The 23902-nt window shown below is 52.9% G+C and overlaps 1 protein-coding gene across 4 annotated transcripts in view; it reads right to left on the minus strand.

The window, feature by feature from the left end:
• Positions 1-3394: 3394 nt before the first annotated feature.
• Positions 3395-23902, minus strand: part of LOC116436126 (tyrosine-protein kinase ZAP-70) — a 33723-nt gene continuing 13215 nt past the window's right edge. For 2 of the 4 annotated variants that reach the window (XM_032093056.1, XM_032093055.1), the window contains 12 exons: positions 17840-18290; positions 15041-15201; positions 13720-13858; positions 12100-12178; positions 11429-11469; positions 10235-10283; positions 9427-9607; positions 7945-8151; positions 7480-7672; positions 6309-6449; positions 4620-4732; positions 3395-4185 (listed from right to left, as the gene is read on the minus strand). In XM_032093056.1, the coding sequence (XP_031948947.1) occupies positions 4062-4185; positions 4620-4732; positions 6309-6449; positions 7480-7672; positions 7945-8151; positions 9427-9607; positions 10235-10283; positions 11429-11469; positions 12100-12178; positions 13720-13858; positions 15041-15201; positions 17840-18241 (1830 nt within the window). In that variant the 5' untranslated portion in view covers positions 18242-18290 and the 3' untranslated portion in view covers positions 3395-4061. The remainder of the gene's footprint in view (positions 4186-4619; positions 4733-6308; positions 6450-7479; positions 7673-7944; positions 8152-9426; positions 9608-10234; positions 10284-11428; positions 11470-12099; positions 12179-13719; positions 13859-15040; positions 15202-17839; positions 18291-23902) is intronic. The other 2 variants (XM_032093057.1, XM_032093058.1) reach the window with 2 other exon arrangements.

Raw genomic sequence — 23902 nt, forward strand, 5'->3', positions numbered from 1 at the left:
AAGGACCAGCGACTCCAGGACCAGCACCTCTCTTCTTTTCCAAGGCTTCTGTTGTTGATTAAAAAAATAAAATCCACCTGAAGGGTTTCTGAAGGATATTTTCCAAGCTATTCCTGGCTATTTTCCCTTCTCCCACCACGCTGTCCCATCCCTGGCCAGCAGGGAAATGTCTGGCAACCATGAAGGCACAGAAAGCTTTGGGCCTGCCAAAACCACACCTCCAAATCTCACATTTCTCTGTGGAATTCAGGTGAATCTCTGATCCCACACAACTCCTGCTGGCCAGGGATGGGACAGCCCTGTGGGAGAAGGGAAAATAGCTTGGAAAATCTCCTTTTCCATGGGCTCAGGGAACTCCTCAGGGCTCTGAAACAGAGATCAGTGAGCCCAGAGCTGCTCTAGTCCAATTTTTGTGCTGCTGAACAAAACCTGAGAAGGATGGAAAGGTCACTTTGTCCTTGTGCTGTGTGCAGCTGATAACCAGGCGTGTCCTGGTGATAGGATAGGGGTGTTGGTGATAAGGTAGGGGTCCTGGTGATAAGAGAGGCTGGGATGAGCTAGATCAGGGTGGGGGATCTGATGAGTGTCACAGGGATGATCAGAAGGGTACCCACACTTGATCGTGTTGTCTCTGTGGGTGCTCAGAAGGTGAAGTTCATCCCTTCCCTGTAGGAACCCAGAGTGCCCAGAGGATTTCTCTGCCTGTTTTTAAGGGTTCTTACTCCCCTGAACAACACTGTTTTTACCTCCAACCTTGGAAAAAATTACCAACGATCAGACAAGAACTAGAAAATACAGTGGTGTGAATTAGGTGATAGACTATGATGTAAGATTGTCACAGGGTGAAAAAATGTAGAGGTTTTGGGTTTCTCTTTGTAGTAAATAGATAAGAGTAAAAAATATCAAAATGGAGGATTGTTGTTGTTCTCTAAACCTTCTTCTCCTTCTTCTACTACTCCATGTTCTGCAGTAAAAGTAGTTTGGAATGATTGGATAGAGAATTCCGCAGTTCCTGCCCGTGTTACTGAATAATTGGTAGGAAAGTGAAAATAATGTACGTTTTTAGTAACCATTGGTTAAAATATCTTTAAAAGACTGGGTAAATCTTGATAGAGGGACTCCACTCCTGCTTTTCTGTGCTCTATGCAGTACCTGGGTCATGCTGGTGGCTCCGTTCCTCTGATAAGACTTAATAAACAACTGTCTGGAAGCATTGAAAACCAAGGAAAAGTCTCGGTTTATCTTTGAAACTTCTTGCAAGGACTTTTAGAAAATTCTCTCCCATCAGGAGGGACTTGATTTATGGCACAGTTCTGTGTCACTTCCCTTGCAACACAGGGAGTGGAAAAGAAGAGCCTGAAAGATTTGGGTAAAACAGAGGGAGATGGATGAGTGCAGGGAAGGAGGGAAGGAAGAAAAAAGAGGATTTGGGGAAGTTTCTGGAAGAGCAGCAGCTGCCACAGAGCTCCAAGTCTGTGCTCTCCAGCTGCTGCCTTTATCAGGGTCACTGCTCTTATCCAAGCCCAGATCCCTGGGATCAGGCAGGGAAGGGGCTGGAGGTCCAGCAGGGTGTTCCACCTGCAGCAGGGAGTGGGGAGAGAGGCAGGGCTGGATAAATCCCTGCTGTGGGTGGCAGAAAGGCAACTGCAGGGCTGGAGACCCGGAGATGTTCCCACTTGAGGGGGCTGAGTCCCTCTGGAATGGCAGAGTGGGGATGATCAGGGCCTCAGTTCCAAGGAAATTCCCCTCAGGGGTGGCTGTCAGACCCTGCACATCCCAAAAGCAGGGATCACAAAGGTTCTCTGAGCCCTGTGACTTCAGGTCCTGCTTGTCTCACTCCTTTTTCCCCCTTCCAGCAACTCCTGATATTTTCCAATGCTCTGGGAACAGACAGCTTCCAACCCAAACCATCCCGAGCCCAGGCAGGATAAACTCTTTTCCTTGGTCCTCTGGCACAATCCCAAGGGATTTATGTCCTGTCTGTCGGGGTGTGGATACACACACTCAAATCCATCTCCAACAAAACCAGAAGTTTCTCCGGGAATTCTCTGGTGCTTTCTTTCCCTGTTTGAAAAAACCCAGCAGCCTCCAGCTAACCGTAAATTCATTGCAAGAAACCATTTCAGACCAGAAAACGGATTTGTTTTGAAAACAAAGCCTAAACAAAAAGTTTTGGAAGTGGCTTTCAAGTAGAAAACACATTGAGCCTTCTCTTTTCCGGCTGAAGAGCTGCTTTCTCTGGGAGGAAAACATGACAGGGAGGAGAATTTTTTCCTGTCTGCACTGAGTGACCGAACAAACGGGAACAAGGCAGGTTCTCCTCGGGTACCTGTTTTCCTCTCTGCTGGGAGGGATAATACATCCAGCGTTCAACATCCAGGACAAGTTGATGGGCTTGAGAGAGTTGGTGTCACTGGAGGCTTCAGCCTAAGCAAGGAAATTTAGGACTTGTTTTTCATCCAAGCGGGCTCTGTGACTGCTTAATTCAGATGTTGATAATGTTAATTACCTGAATGCTCCCCAGAACTTTGTTTTCAGCCCAAATCCCCCCCTCACCGAGGCTTTGGACCTCTGCCCTGGCCTGAGGCTGTTTGTTTCACCCCAGGACAAGGTGCTGAGGGGGAGCTGCTCTGTGGCTTTAACTACCAGGAGATGGTGAGAGATAAATTCTTGTGTTCACTGCATCGCAGGGCTCCCACCTCCTCCTTCCTCTGCTCCCCCAGCCTTCACAGCCTCTCTGTTCTCTGCAGCTCAGCCCCCACCTCGGCCGATGCCCTGCACTGGGGGCAGGTGGGATCACAGCAGACCCAGCTGAGCAATTTTTTTTGCAAGAAAACCTGCAAAAAACCCACCAGCTCTGCAGTAAAACCAGCCCAAAGGTGGCCAGGTTGGGCAAGGAGAGCATCAGGGAGGGAAATCCTGGCCTAAAGTGGAGGGAAATCACAATTATTTTCTTGTCAGCCTGTTGGAAATGATAAGGCTTTTAAAATAAGGTTTAGTTAATTAATCATAACCAATATATTAATTACCGACAAGGTGCTATTCTTAAATTACTCTTAGCATACAGCAAAGCTCCTTTTGTGGGAACACAGCCTGGAAAAGTGACTAAAACAGTGAATTTTGTTGAGCTAACCTTGCTATGCCTCAATGAACATTCACTGCTCTGTTTGCTAAAAATGTATAAGAAGGTGAGGACATTTTGGATCGGGGGCTGTGTGGAGGCTGGGATTTTGTCAGCCCCATCCCCACCCAGAGCTGAGAACGAAGCGATTTTCTGACACTAAAAATGCAGCGTTGGAGGTTTCTGTTACCCAGTGGGTTTGGGGGTTTTTGGCAGCCAGCCTGAAGCAGTTGCCAGAATTTCTCCAAGTTCAATGATCTGAGGCATGGGATGTTCAGAACATGGAATAGTTTATTTATAGGGTGACCAGTTTTTAAGCTTGAAAAACAACATTTCATCAGCACAGAGGGGCCAGGTGGGATCCAGGAGCTGAGGGATTGGTCCTGGAATTGTTTGGGAGCCACCTTGGAGGGCTGGGTGACACCTGCTCCGTGCTGGCCAGGGGTGCAGGGGGACAAACCAGCTCTGTCCCACTGCTCCTCCCCATCCCAGCAGCAAACCAGCTGCTCCTTGCCCTAATCCGAGGGGAAAAGGACTCGGTGGCTCCCTGTGCTGTGTCCCACCCCATGCCAACCCCACCAGAAACGTGCACCTGGTGGTGACCTGGGACAGGATTGTTTGTTAAGAAAAATCCAGATTTTCTGGAGCCAACACAGTTCATCCTCGGTGAGCCTAGGAGGCACAAAGCTCTGAGGTCCTGGGATAGCTTTGGAATTGGGTGGGAAGGAGCTCTAACACTGCCTGTACTCCTGGGCTGGGTGAGGCTGGAGGAGCTGGGAGGCACAGCTGGGTGTCCCTGTCTGTGGGGACACCAACGTCCCCCACGCCCTCAGTTCTGCAGCTGCTGAGGACAGAGCCAGCATTTGAGAGGTTAAAGCAAAACTTCACAAAGAGCCTTTCCAGGTCCATGCAGGGCAGGTGGAGGAGTAGAGAAGGAATCTCAAGGAAGAGCTGCTTTGGCCTTGTCCGCTGTCTCTGGCCCGTTTTCGGGCTTGGCAGCAATGCTGTAGTAGTAGGAGCGGATGATGTTTTCCACAGCCACAAATCCTGGGCGTTCTTCCCATCTGCAAGGGCAGAGAGGAACAAATAAAGTCATCAGAGAGGATAAAAGTGACCTGATACAATGAGGGGGTACACAGAGGGCCTGGGGGAGAGCAGCAGCCCGGCTGTGCCAGGGCTCAGGAGGCAGCTGAGACTTTTCTGGGATGGAGAGGGTCAAAGACATGGAGCCTTGGGGATCTTCCAGGATTGGCACAGGTAGCTGGAGGGGTCTGATAGTAAATATAGGGGATATGGATAATATGGATAGGGGAATTATCATGAACCAAGGCAGGAGACACCATCTGCTTTTTGTTGTCACCATGCAGACAGCGGTGAAGGTGTCCCTGCCCATGGCAAGGGACTGGATGGGCTTTAAGGTCCCTTCCAACCCAAATTTCCAATCCCAAGCTGGGGTTTGGTGACTCTGATGGAGCTGGGACCGTGGTGAGATCCTCACCTGTATGTCCAGCACTGCTGCATCAGGGCGTACATCTCTGCCGGGCACTGCTGGGGACAGTCCATGCGCTTGCCCTGCTCTATGAAGCTGATCACCTCGGGGCCCTTCATTTTCTGGGATGGGAGCAAGTGGGAAAGGGGTGAATGCGTTCAGAGCTGGTAGCAGGGTTAGAGGAGACAGCTTAGAGCTGGGCCTGGGGTGGAGCTTTGATCCCACACACACCCCGCACCCAGCAGAGTCACTGCTCCCATCCCAGCAGCCAGAGCTGGTGTCCCACGCTGTGGCCAGGCCACCCTGCAGATCCCATCCCACAGACCCCATCCCACCCATCCTGCAGACCCCATTCTGCAGATCCCATCCCACAGACCCCATCCCACCCATCCTGCAGACCCCATCCTGCAGATCCCATCCCACAGACCCCATCCCACCCATCCTGCAGACCCCATCCTGCAGATCCCATCCCACAGACCCCATCCCACCCATCCTGCAGACCCCATTCTGCAGATCCCATCCCACAGACCCCATCCCACCCATCCTGCAGACCCCATCCTGCAGATCCCATCCCACAGACCCCATCCCACCCATCCTGCAGACCCCATTCTGCAGATCCCATCCCACAGACCCCATCCCACCCATCCTGCAGATCCCATCCTGCAGATCCCATCCCACAGACCCCATCCCACCCATCCTGCAGACCCCATTCTGCAGATCCTATCCCACAGACCCCATCCCACCCATCCTGCAGACCCCATCCTGCAGATCCCATCCCACAGACCCCATCCCACCCATCCTGCAGATCCCATCCTGCAGATCCCATCCCACAGACCCCATCCCACCCATCCTGCAGATCCCATCCTGCAGATCCCATCCCACAGACCCCATCCCAGCCATCCTGCAGACCCCCTTCTGCACAGCGTCCACACTCCATCCCACCCACCCTGGTTACTCCGTCACATCAGTTCTGCTGACCCCATCCCACTCACCCTGCTGACCCATCCCATCCAGCCTGCAGATCCCATCCCATCCCATCCCATCCCATCCCACCCCATCCAGACTCCCAGAAATCCTGCACACTCCATCCTGTCCATCCTGCCAATTCCATCCCACCCACTGTAGACCCCATCCCACCCACCCTGCAGACCCCATCCTGCCCATCCTACTCGCCCAATCCCTCCTATTCTGCCAACCCCATCCCACCCATCCTGCCCACCCCACCCTCCAGGCACCACCCAAGCACAGGCCCAGCAGTGGATGAGAAGTGATTTTTTCTCTCTCAAGTGAGCAGAAGGATCAAAAAGAAGCTCAGCTTTGATTCAAACCCAAATCAATTCTGTTTGTTTTCTGTTTCTTCTCTCTTAAAACGAACACAAAGCTGCAGGATCCAACCTGCTTTGTGCCTTTCCCAAAGTCTCCTTTCCTGTGTGTCCAACTGTGGGAACAACCACTCAAGGGAATAGGAACTGGAGTTCCAGAGTGTCCCTGTTGTAAGTGTGACATCCATCGGTGACAGAGCCAGCTCTGCCTCACCTTGTAAGGCCCTGCCTCACTTTGTAGGATTTCTACCTCACCTTGTAGGGCTCTGCCTCAGCCTGTAGGGCTCTGCCTCACTTGTAGGGCTCTGCCTCACCTTGTAGGGTTCCTGCTTCACTTTGTAGGGCTCTGCCTCACCTTGTAGGGTTCCTGACTCACCTTGTAGGGTTTCTGCCCGTAGCTGAAGGCCTCCCACATGGTCACACCGTAGCTCCAGACGTCGCTCTTGCTGGAGAACGTGTGGAAGAGGATGCACTCCGGGGCGTACCACTTCAAGGGCCACTTCCCTGCTGTCCTGGCCTGCAGATAAGTGAGGAGGGACATTTCCAGCCTGAGGCATGGAGTGCTGGGAGCTGTGCCTGAATTCTGCTCAGTGTTTGTGTCAAACCTCACATCACTGAAAAAATCACCTAAAATGGGAATTCCAAAGCCCAGCCCAGGCCCTGCTGTCCTGTTGGGCAGGTGCTGAATGCCCACGGTGCCCCCCTCCTCCTGCCCCCGCCCCCAGGGCTCACTTAAACCATGGAATCCCAGAATGGTTTGGGTTGGAGGGACCTTAAATCCCATCCCAGTCCATCCCCTGCCATGGCAGGGACACCTTCCACTGTCCCAGGCTGCTCCAAGCCCCAATGTCCAGCCTGGCCTTGGGCACTGCCAGGGATCCAGGGGCAGCCCCAGCTGCTCTGGGCACCCTGTGCCAGGGCCTGCCCACCCTCCCAGGGAACAATTCCTGCCCAAGATCCCATCCAGCCCTGCCCTCTGGCACTGGGAAGCCATTCCCTGGCTCCTGGCCCTCCATGCCTTGTCCCCAGTCCCTCTGCAGCTCTCCTGGAGCCCCTTTAGGCCCTGCAAGGGGCTCGGAGCTCTCCCTGGAGCCTTCTCCTCTCCAGGTGAGCACCCCCAGCTCTCCCAGCCTGGCTCCAGAGGGGCTCCAGCCCTGTGACCAATTTAGTGGCCTTGTCTGGACTCATTCCAACAGTTCCTCATCCTTCTTGTGCTGGGGGCCCTGGAGCTGGACACAGAATTCCAGGTGGGGTCTCTCCCTCAGCTGAGCACTGCTGGGAAGATCAGCCCTGGCTCACTCTTCATCCCCTTCTCTTCTCTGGCTCCTCTCACCCCCCTGCCCCTCACCACCCCCCTCCCCCCGGCTGCCTCTGCATCCTCCTCGTCACCAGAGCTCTGCAAAGCCCCTTTAATGTCACAGCAGGGAGGCAGAGCCTGATGCTGTGCAGAGGGGTCCACGAGCAGCCCAGATCCTCAAGTCTCTGGGGATCTCATCCTCCCAGCCAGGAGGTTCCTGCCCCAGACCCTTTGCTGTGCTCACACCCACCTTGTAGTAGCTGTCATTGGCTCCCAGAGCCTTGGAGAGCCCGAAGTCACTGATCTTGGCGTAGTGCTGGTTGACCAGCAGGACATTCCTGGCCGCCAGGTCCCTGTGGACAAAGTTCTTTTCCTCCAGGTACTTCATCCCCATGGACACCTGGTGCATCAGCTCCACGATGTTGCTCATTGTAATCTCATCCCTGGGGAAGGTGGAAGGAGAATTCAGCAATAAAGGACCTGTTGTGGTCCCCTCTGACTTTTCCAGCTGCAAGGGAGAATGAACACGGAGATCTCTGCTCCAGAAGCATCAGCCCCTGGTCCCTCATATGAAAAGATTTCTCCTCCTGCTCTTTTCAACTTTCCTGCTCCTACAAGGGTGGAGGAGGAGTTCCCTGCTCCTACAGGGGTGAGCTTTTGAAGTAGATTTTGAGCAGAAACGCAGAAGATCAGCCACATTTCATCCAACACTCACTTCTTGGAAGCCAAGAACCTGTTGAGAGGCCCTCCAGAAGCCATCTCCATCACGAGCATCAGCGACTCGGCCTCGCACACCCCGATCATGCGCACGATGTAGGGGTTGTCCAGCTGGTGCATGATCTGTGCTTCCTTCATCATCTCATCCTTCACTGTCCTCTCGTTGTTGCTCTTCAGCACCTTGATGGCCACGTCAATCTGCTTCCTGCACAGGGGAACAGCCGTGGGATGGGCTGAGCACAGCTGGATTCAGCGGTCACAGCCAGTGGTGCCATGAAGATTTTTTTGCCTTTTCTTTTATACCCCTGTTATACCTTTTTACAACTTCTGTATTCCCAGTGCTTTTTGCCTACATTCTTGGACTTGTTTGTCAAGCTGAGAGACTAAACATTTAGAAGCTTCGTAGCCAGGGATCAGTGTGTCCCAGACCCCAAGGTCCTCTCCAGATCACATTCTGTAACCTGAGATAGAACCATCCAGGGGAAGGCTCCTTGGGGGAGCAGGGCTCACTTGAGCCTCTCATTTGGGAATTTTTGATAGATATGCTAATTAGTAAAACCTATAATGTTATACCCAATCTTTGAGGGAGAGACTCGGCGGGGTGCATTTCAATGCACATGACCTGGACGTGTGCACCTAAGGATCCTTAAAATAAATACCAAGGTAAAATCCCTTTTCCCCTTCTAACTGTGTATGACTCTTGATTTTAAGACCAGGAAAAGGCATCACCAGGAATGGAAATCCCTTCTCGTGTGACACCGTTTGACCTCTCAACATCCTATTCTGGCAGAGCCCTGCGCCGTTCTGGTGTCCCAGGATGGAGAGAAAAGGTCACCTCACCCTTGTGGGTGTAGGCCAGAAGTTGCCATCCCTGATCTGGAGACACCTCCCCTCCCACACTGCGATCTAGGTCCTCAGTGCCACTTTTCCAGGAGGAAACTGAGGCACAAGTAGGTAAAGACCATCACAGACAACCAGCAACAGAGCCAAGGGTGGCACAACTCCTCAGTGTCACTGCTTTGGCCTGACACGGACAGAGGTGGCCTCAGGAACATGGAGTTGTTCCTCGGAGCCCAGCAAGTCCCTTTGGAAGTGGCAGCTGCATGCCTGGGGGTGTGGTGCAGGTTACCCAGGGCACTGCAGCAGTCAGTGAAAATCCATGGAAAGCCACGGAATCACAGCATCATATCATAGTATCATGGGATTGATAAGGTTGGAAAAGATCCCCAGGATCATCAAGTCCAACCCCTGCTCGAACACCACCATCCCCACTGAACCCCACCACAAAATCTGCTCGTTTTCTGAACGCTTCTAGGGGCAGTGCCTCCACCATCACATCCATCATCCCTGACCTTCCAGATCATTTCTCATCCACTACATTGTCACTTTGGGGCCCATCTAGTGACAAACAGGACAGCTGGGGACACCTCGAGGCCAGCCCGGGTGCCTCTCCTCCCCCTTCCCCAGCACCCTCACTCACTTCCTCATTTTGTAAACTCCCTTCTTGACGCAGCCAAAGTTTCCTGCCCCCAGCTCCACCTCATCGATCATCAGGTGGTCCCTCTTCAGGAACAGCTTCTTGTCCTTGAGTTCCTCGGGGTCACTGTAGGGGCTCTCGTAGACGCTGGTGTCCATGGGCAGCAGGCGGGATTTTCCTGCCCCTTCCCAAGAGGAACACTTGGTTAGAAACCGGCCCTTCCCCATCCCACTCTCCCTCACGGATTGGGAAGGGTTTCTCTGCTCTTTTGGCCAATTCACCTTCGCCTCCAGCATTTCTCATCCCTCCTGGGCATCTCCCTTCCTTTCACAACCCAGGGCCTCTCCCAGTTCTGGTTGCTGAAGGAGTTGGGATGGGGAGAGGGGCCTGAGCATTCCCATTCCACATCTCCTGGAGGGGCCTGAGCATTCCCACTCCACATCTCCTGGAGGATCACGGAGCATTCCCACTCCACATCTCCTGGAGGATCACTGAGCATTCCCACTCCACATACCCACCCTGCCAGCCCCAGCCAGGGCTTTACCCCACTGAAATACAGATGGATACGCTGAGTATTGAGTGGGAAATGGGGATAAGACAGGGCTTCATTTCCTGGGTAAGGCAAGGAATGGGGGTAGGGCTTGATTTCCTGGGAGCCCGGTGTGGGCTCAGGACCCCGAAATGTCTGGGATGCTCCTGGGTGCTTTTGTAAGAAAGGGGATTCGTAGCAGGGCTCCAGGGAGCCCCCGGGCTCCTGGGACATGCCCGGTCCTGTCCCCTGTGAGGAGGAGGGGGCTCTGGAGTTGCTCACCGACAGGCTCTGGGGTGTATCCGTCTGCATTGAGAGAGCCCAGGTTTCTCTGGAAAAGAAATGAGGAGAAAGTGGATAAAGGAGAAATCGCTTCCGTTGGAAATGGAGGGGAAGGGGACAGAGAAATTACACCCCAACACAGCCCCGGCTGGTGACCCCGCTGAAAGGCCCTGAGCTGCGGTCTGGACCCAACATTCCTGTTCCAGTCAGCTCCCGCAGGGCAGGGCACAGCAGGGATCCGGCCCTGGGGGCACCCAGGGACCCTGAGCACAGCAGCCTCCTCCTGGGAGCTCTCCGTCCCCTCAGCTTCCCCCATCCCAGGCAGGACTCCGCAGTTCGCAGAGAGCCGGGAAGGGAAGGGAAGCCTGGAGGCAGCTCAGCCCACACCCAGCACGGCAAGAGCGGCCTTGTGAGCACACAGCGACAGTGTGCAGCCACTGTCCCCAGAGCAGAGAGCCACAGGGTGGCACAGCTTGGAATACCAGGGTCACAGAATCCCAGGATATCCTGAGCTGGAAGGGACCCTCAGGGATCATTGATCCAACCCCTGGCCCTGCACAGACACCCCAACAACCCCAGCCTGGGCATCCCTGAGAACGCTGTCCAAACGCTCCTGCAGCTCTGGCAGCCTCGGGGCCGGGCCCATTCCCTGGGGAACCTGGGCAGTGCCCAGCAGCCTGGAGGCCACTGTGGGTTGTGAAAGCACCCTGAGGTGCTGGGTGAGCCCCCAGGCCTCACTCAGCCCCCGCTGGGATCCCCAGACCCGCTGGTTTCAGCACAGCTCAGCACTCGGGGACTGAGCGCAGACATTCCCCGGGGCAGAGGGAGCACAAAGCCCTGGCCAGGGGCCAGCGGGAGCAGCAGGGCTGAGCATTCCCAGAATCCCAGCACGGCTTCCTCGCTCCTGCCTGGCGAGCAGGGCAGGGATGGAGCTCCCCAAGGACAGGCCTACATGTTGCAAGGAGTTCAGGATGAATGGAAACCCTTCTCAGCTCTCTCTGTGCCCAGCTATTCCCCATCCCCATCCAAGCTGGAAAGGGAACAACGTCCCAGCTGGGCTTCATATCCAGTGCAGCTCCTGAGCTCTTAGACAAAAGCAGGGTTTGAAGAGAAGGGTTTGATCAGCCAAGCTTGAAATGCAGCAACATTAAAACCACTGAGGTCCCAATAAAACAGAGCCTCCCCCAAACTTACGCTCACGGAGGGGTGGGTGGGTGGAGCTGGTGCTGCAGAGGCTGCAAATCAGGAGAGAGGATTTGTTATCAGGAGTTTGTTATCAGGAGTTTGCCCTAAGCAGGGTCCGAGCAGGGGCCAGACCTTGAAGGTGCCTGGGTCTGATCACAGCCCCTCCACCCCCCAAAGGAAAGTTTCCACAGCTTTAGCCTAGAAAGGTGTGGAAACGTGTCTGGATGTGGCTGTTATTCCCAAATTTTCTCAGGGAAAGTGCCACCACTGGGGCAGAGACCGGCTGAGCTGTGCCCCAGGACAGGGCAGGCTCTGAAGTGACATTTGTGACACGTGGACCCAAAGTGCCCGCTGGTTTTGAGTGTTCAGAGAGCCAGCAGAGCCCAGCCTTCCAGGACACGGATTTTCCTGCTGCCTAAAAATCAGGTCACGCTCAGAACCTGTCTGTGGGGCACCAAATCCCTTTGGCCACTGACTCCCCCCACCTGCTCCTGCTCTCAGGCCTGGGCAGTGACACCACCACGGGACACTGGCCCAGTTTGCCAGAGGAGCAGAGCCCTCACTGCCCCCTCCCCAGCAAGGCTGGGCACAGGAAGGGAAATTTGGGCGGGCACTGCTCCAGCTGGCACCAGTGGGTGGCAAACCGAGGCCAGGGGTGGCACTGAGAGGTGTCAGCTCACCTGGCATGTTGGGGTTGGGGCAGGCTTCCCTCAGGTAGAAAATCAGCCCGTCTGGTTTGAGTTTTAAGTACTCCACCAACTGGGAAAGGGGTGGGAGGAAAAAGAGATTATTGTGAGGAGAAAATCATCTCTTTTTTTTACTATTGAAGGCAACTTTTGTGGCTTAGGGCAATGATTCCTCTCAGATTTATGGCAGGCAGGGACCAGACTGCTTCTGTCCTCTGTGCACTCAGAGATATCCCAGGGTGTGATTGCAGCCCTGGATATATCTGCCAGAGCTGGGAAGAACTTGGGAAATTCGATAAGGCCCAAAGAAAGACAAATTCTCCAGCACGAGTAGGGCATGTTCAGTGCAATGTTATTGCTGTCCCAGCCAGAAAGGGTTTTAGGCCCTGGTGTGTGGGATAAATCCTGAGAGAAAGCTCATCCTTTCCCAGAGGAACTCCAGGGTTTGTTCCGTGGATCCCAGGCAGTTTTTCACGGCAGCACCACTGGATCCAGGCTTGACTGAGGCTGGGCACAACCAGCCCAGCCCTGGGACCAGACCCCAGGGACACCAGGCTTTCCCTTTCCCTCCTGGCTGGCTCAGATTTCAGCTGCAATCGGGAGCCTGGCACGGTTCTGTTGCCATAAAAACGCCCCAAAAATCTTTGTTTTCAATAAGATTCCGAGTGAAAACAGCCCTGGGAATTCAGAAAATTCAGCAAAATGGGGTTACTGTCCCTCAGACAGCCCTGGCCAGGAGGGAGTTCCGGCATCCACTCCCTGGATAATTTTAATTCATGGTTTAACTTTAAAATTAATTGTTTTAATTAATGAATCCCAACCAATAGAAGTATTAATTACAAATAGTGTGTTATTCTTCAATTACTCTCAGCCAGCATGGAGCAAGGTTGTCATGAGCTACTTCTGCAGGAGCACAGCTTGGGAAAATTACTGGAATTTGAAGTTTTGGTAAACTAACACTGATCTACTCCAATGAACAAAGCCTGGGAGGGGAAGATGGATTGAGGCTGGACATCTGGAACGCAGAATTTATGGACCACAAGGAGACTTTGGAGGAACCAGAAGAAAAAAAAGAGACTGAAAAAGGTTCAGTTCAGGCATTGGAAAGTTCCTGCTGGAGAAAAAAAAGACTAAAAAGATTTAAAATAATGGTCTAATTAGCAGAAAAGCAGAGACATTAATAACCAAATAGAGGATAGAACAATAACTAATGAAAGAGAATTAGCACAGAATCACGGAATATTCTGAGTTGGAAGGGGCCCATGGGGATCAACTGTGATGATTATTAATTATTAATGGGGATCAAACCCACAACCTTGGTGTTATGATGGCATTTAGAACCACTGAACATGAATTTCTTTGACCATATAAATAAGTATAAACATATAAATGTACAAATAAATGACAAAAGTTTTGGATCGGGGTCTGCGTGGAGGCCAGAATTTCGTCGGCCGCACACACAAACCCTGGCCAGGAATAAAATAATTCCTGACTTGCTGACACTAAAAAGATGGTGTTAGAGGGGTTTATTTATCCTGATGGTTTTGAGGGATCTGATAACACTTCAAAGCAAGGGAAAGGTGCCTCAGTTTCCAAGCACACCCAGCTCGGTACCTGCCAGAGCGTGTCGAACTTGGTGCCCTCAGGAATGGAATATTTCCCGGATTTATCGTGATCCACCCGGTAGTGATACACGGTCTTGCCATAGACGAGGGACAGGGCATAGGCACGGTTCTCCTTCTTTTCTCTCAGCCTGGCAGGAAGGAAAATTATTAATGAATTGTTAAAAGCAGCTCTTGGTTTTACGCTGAGGAGTGTCACGGTGTCAGTGGTGGGTGGGCAGAGGTGTCCCTGTATAAAATGCATCAATTCTATATGTTCCAGTCCAAAATAGAATGCAGGAGCCTGCCTGGAGCTATTTTTAAATTTAAATAACAGACCTGATCCAGTACCTGCTACCTCAGGTAAAAAAAAAACCCTCCATTAAGGCAAAAACCCCCAGAGAGGCCTAAACTCCACTCCAAAGATCAAGGAAGATCTGAGCAAAAGTTTAAGGCCGGGTTCATTGGAATTGTCACCATCTCAAAACCCTCTGAAGAGGCTGAGGAGGGATCTTCACCTGCAGGCTCTGCCAGTCTCCTGCACCCTCTCCAGCTGATTCCAGCCCTGCTCTGAAAAGGCTGAGGAGGGACCCTTCACCTCCAGGTTTTCGCCCTTCTCATAGAACCAGAGAATCTCAAAATTGTTTGGGTTGGAGAAGACCTTCAAGAACACCCAGTGTTCCAGTTCCTTCCACTGTCCCAGGCTGCTCCAAGCCCCATCCACTGGGGCTCTGGACACTGCCAGGGATCCAGGGGCAGCCCCAGCTGCTCTGGGCACCCTGTGCCAGGGCCTGCCCACCCTCCCAGGGAACAATTCCTTCCCAATATCCCATCTAACCCTACTCTTAGTTTCAACCCATTCCCCCTTGTCCTATCACTCCAGCTCCTGAAGAGCTGTTCTCCAGCTAATTCTTTATTTCCCTAACTCATCCAGGAGATAATTAAATTAAATTAAGGCTGTCTCACCTGGGCAGAGATGCAGAACAAAACTTTCTCCTGTGTTTTCTGGGCCTTACATTGCCAGTGTGTCAGTATTTAATACCTTCCCCCACTGAACCCTCCATCCCTCATCATCCTGTGCAGCAACGACCACATTTCACAGAGAGATTTAAATGTGAGAAACAAATGAAACTCCAGATTGGCTCTTCATGGGGGGCAGACAATGGACAAGAACATATTTGGGGCTCAGCCCATCTTTGAAACATCTGTAACCACTCTGAGCACCTGCAGCTAATCCTCCTCTGCCGTGTGAAACCAGTAACAGCAGGGCAGTGGGGGTGGGAAATGGTAAAAAATCCAGGGATCCCAAATCTTCCAGGGGTTTGGATACTCACAGGAATTTCCCATCAGGCTGTGCCCCCGAGTAGAGCCTCCGTTCCGCTTCCTCCCGGCTGATGTTGCCGTGGTACCAGGGCATCCTCTCATGGGCTGTGGTGGCCACCAGCTTCTCCACCTGTGGAGCCTGGCTGATGATGGCCTGTTCCAGGGCATCCCCCTGGGAAAGAGCAGGAAAAGAGACCTCCCTTCATCCTGCTGCACTGCTGATGGCTTCAGCACAGCTCGTGTGGGGCAGACGACACAGGAAACTTGGAAGGTCTCGTAATTAAAGGGCCTTGAATCCAGCCTTGATTCCAGCTGAAGCCCTTTGACTTTGGAGAGGGAAGAGAGAAGGCACCACATTCATGTGAGGAAGATTCGTGTCAGGCTTGTGGGGTGTCCTTCAGCCTCATGTTCCTAGTCGGTCCAAGTTGGATCTGAGTCCCCGGTGTGTCCTGGCAGCCCAAAGGGCCTCCATGTCCTGGGGGGCACCAGGCCAGGGGAGGGATTGTCCCGCTCTGCTCTGCACTGGGGCAGCCTCACCTCCAGTGCTGGGGGCACTCTGGGCACCACAAGATCAGAAGGGTCCAAAGCTGTTGGAGAGTGTCCAAAGGAGGGACACGGAGCTGGGGAAGGGTCTGAGGAGCGGCTGAGGGCACTTGGCTCGTTCAGCTGCAGCAGAGGAGACTGAGGGGAGGCTCCTGGGGGCTGCAGCTCCTCCCGAGGGGAGGCGGAGGGGCAGGGGCTGAGCTCTGCTCTGGGACAGGGACAGGAGCCCAGGGAACGGCTGGAGCTGGGTCAGGGCTGGGCATGGAGCTCAGGGAAAGGTTCTTCCCCCCGAGGCTGCTGGGCACTGCCCAGGCTCCCCAGGGAATGGGCCCGGCCCGAGGCTGCCAGAGCTGCAGGAGCGTTTGGACAGCGCTCTCAGGGATGCCCAGGCTGGGGTTGTTGGGGTGTCTGGGCAGGGCCAGGGGCTGCACTGATGATCCCTGAGGGTCCCTTCCAGCTCAGGATATTCCATGGCTCCATGCTTTTCTTTAGAGCAGAACCTTTCTGGTGCCCCTGCCCTCCTGGCTGCTCACTACCCACAGACACCAGGACTTGGCAAGATCGGTGCAGTCTGGAAATCACGAGGGAGAGACCCTGAGTTCCTTTCCCCGGGCTCACTCCGGTGTTAAACCGTTACTGTCCCTTTGCCAGGAGGTGGCGATGTCCTTTGTGTTATCTGCAGGTGGCCACAGATCTGCTCTGGGGGAAACCCTACAGAATCCCCGGTTCTGGGAGAGAATTCTGCTACAAAACGCCTCATTTTAGCCCAGAACACCTCATTGCGCTATAGAAACCCTATAGAACACCTCGTTCACCCTATAAAATACCTCATTCTGTCAAACACATTTGGTGTAAATAGGCCGAATTTAGAGAGCTTCTGCAGAAAGGCTCCATAAGGACAATGCCTGAGCCATATTTCTCTGAGGACTTCAAACAAAATATAGAATCCCAGAATGATTCAGGTTAGAAAAGCTCTCCAAGGTCATCGAGTCCAAGCTGTGCCCCATCCCCACCCTGTCCCCAGCCCAGAGCACTGAGTGCCACGTCCAGGCCTTCCTTGGGCACCTCCAGGGATGGGCACTCCGAACTTCCCTGGGCAGCCCTTTCCAACGAAACAACAAAATGACCACTGGAAGTGTCTGAGGAGCCAAGGTGGTACAGGCAGAAAGAAGGGACTTCCATGGCTTCCAGTGGGGTCATTTAGAGTTTTGATTTATGCATCTATTGTAGATATCCCAGTCTGCAGTAAAACACAGGAACCTGGTTGTGGCTATTTTTAAATTTAAATAACACACAGGCCTGATCCAGTACCCCCTGCCTCGCTCTCATGGGTAAAACCTTCACTGGCCAAAAAAAACCCTCCAGAGAGGCAAAAAATGCACTCCAAAGAGTGGCAAAGACCTGAGCAGAAGTCTAAGTCTGATTTTATTTCATCTTCAGCACAAGGCTTGGAGGCACAGGTGCCTCACATGAGAGCTACTCCCAGAAATCAGAATATTCCGAGTTGGAAGGGACCCATAAGGATCATCAAGTCCAATTCTTAAGAAAATGGCCCATATGGGGATGGAAGCCACAACCTTGGCATTACTAGCACCAGGATTGGGATGGATCTGCCATGGAGAATCTGCCACCATCAGTGCCAGGGACATGTCCATGGCATGGGGGTCATGTCTTTATGTGCCTCTGGAGCTCCATGGTTGGGGTTTGGGATGGGTTTGTTGGAGATTGGGATGGGTTTGTTGGGATTTGGGATGGGTTTGTTGGGGTTTGGGATGGGCTTGTTGGGGTTTGGGATGGGTTTGTTGGGGTTTGGGATGGGCTTGTTTAGTTCTGGAATGAATCACTGGGTCTTGGGATGAGTTGGTTTAGTTCTGGGATGGGTTTGTGGAGGTTTGGGACAGGCTGTTGCAGTTTGGGATGGGGTTGCTGGGGTTTGGGATGGGTTTGTTGGGGTTTGAAGTTGGCTGTTAAGTTTTGGGATCAGAGCTCTGGTCTAAGGCAGGGAGCATCCCATGCCTGCAGAGGAGAAGGATGCCTGGGGGAAGGCTTGCAAAGTGAGCTCCAGCTGTTCCAAGGACGGGTCTGAAGGCTTGGGAAGATGTTTGGACCAGTTTCTGAAGAAGAAACTGGGAAAGAGCAGGATTCAGACCCCTCTCAGTGCCGGCACCCTGCAAGGAGAGGGACCTTGCTCTGCCATGCCGCAAGCGGGACACAACAGTGCCAGAGAGGTCATGGCTTCCCACCCCAACCCTGGAAAGGCCCAGTACCTCCAGTTTCCAGGTCTGCCGCACGTATTCCCGCACCATGTTGTCCCTCATGCTGTCAAAGACGCCGGGCTGGGGCTCCACCCCGCTGGGCCGGTTGCAGGGCTTGCGCAGGGGGCAGCAGAGCCCGTCGGCGTCCTTGGAGTAGAACTCGCAGAGCTCCTCGGGGCCGCAGTGGGCCTTGCCCCCCAGGATGGCGTAGGTGCCGTTGAGCTGGCGCTCGATGGGGTAGTGGTAGAACTGCAGGTCGCACACCATGGACAGCACGTAGCCGCCCAGGCTGCGCAGGCACTGCCGCAGCAGGAACAGCCCGTCCGCCATCCCCGCCAGCTTCAGGTGCTCCTCGGCCTCCGAGCGCGCGATGCTGCCGTAGTAGAAGGGCAGGTGGGCGGCGGCGTCCGGCATCTCCCCGCCCGTACTCGCCGCGATGGCTCACGCGCTGCTGGGGCTCAGCCTGGAAGGGAAGATTCGTCCCTGAGGCATCGTTTTGTAAAATGGTTTAGTTGGGGTTCAGACTTTCCTGTCTAGAGGTTCTCCCGCTGGCTCTCTGTGGGGTCGTTTCAAACATCACAGCATCCCACATCCCGCTATCCCGCCCTAACTGGAGCTGGAAAGGGTAAATAAAAATCCACCTGATCTTGATTTAAAGATCCCAAGCTCCAGAGAATCCACTCAATCTTGATTTATAGACCCCAAGGAACAGAGAATGCACCTGATCTCCATTTCAAGATCCCAAGCAATAGAGAATGCCACAGATCCTACAGAGAGTTCCTCCTGTGCTTGATTACCTCCGCTATTAAAAATGTGCTCCTTAAATCCATGTCAATGTGTTTAGCCTTGACTTTCTACCATTTTCTCTCCATCCAAGTTCACCGGGGCTGGAAAGTGCAAATAAAAATCCATCCCATCTTGATTTAAAGATCCCAAGCGATAGAGAATGCACTGAATCCTACAGTGAATTCCTCCAGTGGTTAATTACCTTCACTATTAAAAATGTGCTCCTTACATCTAGAAGTTCCTCTACTGATTATCTGTGTATTCCAAACATCACAGCATCCCACGGTGATTCCTCCATCCCACCCTGACTGAGCTGGAAAGTGTAAATAAAAATCCATCCAATCTTGATTTGAAGATCCCAAGCCATAGAGAATCCACATGATCTTGATTTATAGATCCCAAGGAATAGAGAATCCACCTGATCCTGATTTAAAGATCATAAGCAATAGAGAATTGCCCAAATCCTACAGTAAATTCCTCCAGTGGTTAATTACCTTCTCCATTAAAAATGTGCTCCTTAAATCCATCCTGACATTTTTAGCCTTGACTTCCTACCATTTTCTCTCCAGCCCTGTTCACAATCAAAGGAAATTCTTTGGCCTCTCTGAATAAATGAGTTTTGCCATGGAGCTCTAGGAGGCCAAAACCTTAAATGCATTAAGAGTAAAACACGAAGTGGATATGAAATGTCTAAAACAACATTTAGATAAACAACTGCACCAAGCACAGTGGAAGGAGAGAAACCCAAGTGCTTCTGGGCAGACATCAACCATCAGTCAGCGACAACAAGAAGAAACCTTCCTTGAATTGTTTTTTAGACAATCTATGGAATTTTTCCCCACAATACCTGGCTCTGGCTGGTTCCTGATGCTCTGATCCCGTTGGCAGAGAGGGCCCTTTGTTGACCAAGTCCCTGCAGAGCCCCTGGTGCCGAAGAGCTTTAGGGCTTGTGTCTGTACAGGGCTCGTATCACTATCTTGAATCATCTAAAATCCCACCCAGAGGGTGTTGACGGAGCCCAATTTGCTGTAATCAATGGAAAAATTATCGTAACCAAAGGGTCTCATTTGTTCCCCGGAGCCTGAACTTTGGGGCTGCTCCTTCGCAGATGATGACCCCAAAAAGATCAGAGAGATTTTCTCCATCTGCACCTCCTGCAAATGCGTCACTCATGTGAGGAGTGAAGAAAATATCAGATTTTGGGGCAGCATGCTGGGTATTTGCCCTGATTCTTCCCAATCTGACTCTCATTTCTGGACATGGTGGGAGAAGTCACTTCCCCATGGGCCGAGCCCACTGCTGTGGCCTCTGCTCCCAGGCAGTGGCCAGAGCTGTGCCTGGGCATGTGGCCAGCTCTGCCCTGGTGGTCAGCCCTGCCCTGGCTCATCCCAGCCAGGTTCACCCCTCTCGGCAGCACAGGGCTGCCTCCTGCCATCCCCTGGGATCACTGGAGCTGGGAAGGGCTTGGCTGGATCTCTGTGCTGGACAGGCTCAGGAGGAGCTGTTCTGCCCTGTGCACCCTGCCCTGCTCAGCCCTCAGCAGCAAAGGCCTGCCAGGAGCTGGATTTATGGCAACCAGAGCCTCCTCTACCAAGTTGCTGTCCCCATGAAGGCCCAAAGTGGCCCTGATGAGAACAGGAAGGGAGAGCAGAGAGGAGGCGTCTCAGCCGAGGCAGGAAACCACAACAGGAAGCGTCAGTGGTTCACAGTCAGCGTGAGGGACCAGCAGAAACCGTCCCAGGTTTCTGCTCAGATCAGCCCAAATTGTGAAGACCCTGTCACCAAATTCACCAAATGGAGCAAAGTGGGGTCTTGGCAGAGCTGCCAGCCTGGAACATGGAGGTGAAGGGAACACGAATGGGAACATCCTGAGGCTCAAACCCAAACTGGGGTTGGTGCTTGGGACCAAAGCAAAGCATCCTAATCCCCTGATGCCTCCAGGCATCAAAGCCCAGACTGGTTCCCAGAGCTGAGTTCAGCTCCTGAGACCAGCTCGCTGCCAGCTCTGCCCAACCTCAGCCTGCTCCCAGGGGAGGGAAAAATCCCAGGAGAATGGGCTGAAGGAGGTGAGCAGTGAGGATGGCAGCTCTTGGGTTTAGCTGCAATCAGGTTCATGAGTCACGTTCATGAGGAAGAGGAAATGCTGAGTGCGCAGGGGGAGGTCGACGGCCTCCTCCGTGAGCTGCTGCTTTCCCCTGGGATAAACAGCCATGAGATCTGCACCCAAACCTGCTGAGTCCCTCCTCGGGAAAGTCCAGGAGCAGAACATCACAGAGAATGGAAGACCTTTGTCAGTGGCTCAGCCAGGTGAAAATGAGAGGGCAGAAGTCATTGATGAGATCCGAGCCCTCACAGAATTTCCAGCTGCCCACACACGGTGCTCTGTTATAAACAGGATGTTTTACCTCTCCAAACATGGAGCTGGCAGTGAAGAAACCCTCTCAGAGATAGGAGAGGGACCCCGGGCTCAGAGGTTGGGTCAGGCTGTGCCACCCAAGCCTTGCTGCCATAGATGAACCCTGGTGGGAAATTACTGTGCTGAGAAAAACCTTCCTGGTCCCCAGACACAAGGGGAAGTCACCCGCTGAAGCCTGAGAGCAGATCTGAACAGGGAGATTTATAATCCCTCTAAAGCTCTTACTTTTAAATATTTGTCCTGCTGTCCTGGCTGGTTTTACTGCCCACACGCCAGCTCAGGGTCTCCTCTAATTCCTCTTCCAAACTCCCTCTCTGTTCCTTGGCACCACCTCTGAGTGGACCTGAGCAACCCTGAGCGACCTCAACAAACTTCCTTCAACTTTGTTCTCCCACGCTCTCAGATGCAGCCAGGAATGAGAACCAATTCCACGGACCAACACCTGAAAGAACCTGTGCAAGGGACCCTCCACCATTATTCATTTCCATTGCCAGGAATTAAATCATTAATTGAATAATTAAGCTCATTTTTCCAGCTTAATCTGTGTTCCGTGGGCTGCAGGTGCTGGGTGTTCCCTTGGGTTTGGGTGCTCCCACAGGCTGGGCACGGGGAGCAGGGCTGGAAGCCCAGGGCTCCTCTGGTGATGGCCACGTTGGCAAGTCGGTGTCATGAAGTGAAGATGCACCCAAAAAACAACTCCCACGTGAAATCAGTCTGGTCTGTGCCCCAAGACACAGGAAAGGCAGGCAGGAAGCCCTGGAGATATCACTCAGATCTATTTTTAGCTGGCCACTCGTTTTCACTCAGATCAGACGACAACCAACAGGAACTGGTTTGATTTTATAATTTCCCAGAACAGCACTTGGTGCAAATCTGGGCTGGGGGGTTGTACTGGTGAAACTGGAGTCAGCGCTGGCAAGGTTCAGCATCCTGTTAGGACCATGTTTTGGGTCTCCTTGTCCTGGCAGCAATGATCCCACACAGCAAAAATAATCCCTGATAACACAGTCTGGGTTTGGGATTGCTCTGGGGTCATTCCTGGTGGACAGGGGATGGAGCAGTTTTGGGATTGCCCATCCTGCAGCAGCACCACAGGGGGAGGCAGAGGGTGGCTGTGGGGCACCAGCTCTGTCCTGAGCTCCCCCGGTCTCTGCTGTCCCCTCCTGATGTGACATGGCCACAAAGCTGCTTCTCGCGGTGCAGTGCCTGGGCCCACCTGCATTTAATGCCAGATAAATGCACTTGGTTCAGGGCTGTTTGCTCCAGAGGGGATGGGCACGGCCAGGGACCTTCTGCCTGGCCCTCACCTCTTCCCTGCATTTCATTCTCTTGTTCCTGATTTATGGGTGAAGATAAGAAAGGTTGGATAATTCCTGCAGTGTCCAAGTTGCCTTTCCAGGTCGTTCATCCCAGGGCTGGCTGGGACTGTGCAAGAGGAGGAACTGAGGACCTGATTCCTGGAGGATTCCTGGGGTTGCTGTTTTTTTTTTTAATCTTAAATAACAGAAAACTTGCAATAATTTTGACTTAACTCGCAATAACTTTGATTCAATGCAGCGTTCCTTAGTTCAAAGAAAAACCTGAAAAACTTCGCTTTGCTTTGACCTGGCTGCATTCTTCTAATTACTAATGTTTAATTATTTGTGCACTCCGTGGCAGCTCTTCCCAAGATTTAGGAGCACTCACATTCCTGGAGCTGCTGTTCTGACCTCCCTGCTGGCTGCTCATTAAGCCCGAGCTGCTCAGCTCTTGATTAACACTTGAGCTGTGTGGGAGTGGGAGTTTGTGAGAGCGGAGCCCGTTTGTGTTTGTGTCACAGACACGGCTGCGTGTGCAGATAACGATCTGCTCTCCTGCTCAGGGAGCCTCACTGACTCACAGCCGCTTGAAATGGGTGAATTTACAGTAAATCTGCAGGAAAACCTCCCTGACTCCCACCAAGGACCTGGTCTGCTCTTGCTGGCGCTGAACCGAGTCCTCAGTGCCCCAGCGCTGCCTGTTGCAGAAATGCTCCATAAAAAAATCACCGAGGATGGAAAAGACCTCCAAGCTGGAGTCCAACCTTTGACCCAACACTATCCTGTCCCCTAAACCCCAGCACTGAGTGCCACGTTCAGTTGTTTCTTGAACACCTCCAAAGTGTTCCACCACTTCCCAGGGCAGCCCGTTCCAGTGCTGGACACCCTTTTCCATGAAGAAATCCTTCCTGATGTCCTGCTCCCGCTCTGAAGTGAAATATGGGAGCCATTTGGCCCCAGGGACAATCCCCAGGCCTTTTCAGAAGGAAAAATGTTGAATTCCACAACACTTGCAAGGCCCACGGAGGGACCTGGTGATGTGTGAGGGCTCCTGACAGTGGCAGGACCAGGGAAAAGATGGTCCTGGGGAGTTCAGTGCCCTCTACCCCCTTTTAAATCCCTCCCAGAGACCTCGTGCCACCCCCATCCCAGTGTTAGCAGAGATCCAAAACTGAGGGGATGGTTCTGCTCAAGTGCTTGTGAGTCTCAGAGAAAAGGAGGCTTGGGGGGGACCTTCTCCCTTCTACAAATCCCTGACAGGAGGGTGGAGCCAGGTGGGGTCAGTCATTTCTCCCAGGTAAAATGATGGGACGAGAGGAAACAGCCTCAACTGTGCCAGGGAGGCTCAGACTGAATATTAGGAGCAGGGTTAAAAAGCCCTGGCACAGCTGCCCAGGGCAGTGGTGGAGTCCCCACCCCTGGAGGGATTTAAAAGGTGTGGCACTTGGGGACAGGGTTAGTGGTGGCTTTCCCAGTGCTGGGTTTACCCTTGGATTAAAGGACCTTAAAGGCCTTTCCCAGCCTCAGCAATGCTGTGATTCAGCCCCACGAGTGCTGGACCCAGCCCGTGCTGAC

Source organism: Corvus moneduloides, chromosome 28, assembly GCF_009650955.1.
Source record: "Corvus moneduloides isolate bCorMon1 chromosome 28, bCorMon1.pri, whole genome shotgun sequence".
Classification (NCBI taxonomy): domain Eukaryota; kingdom Metazoa; phylum Chordata; class Aves; order Passeriformes; family Corvidae; genus Corvus; species Corvus moneduloides.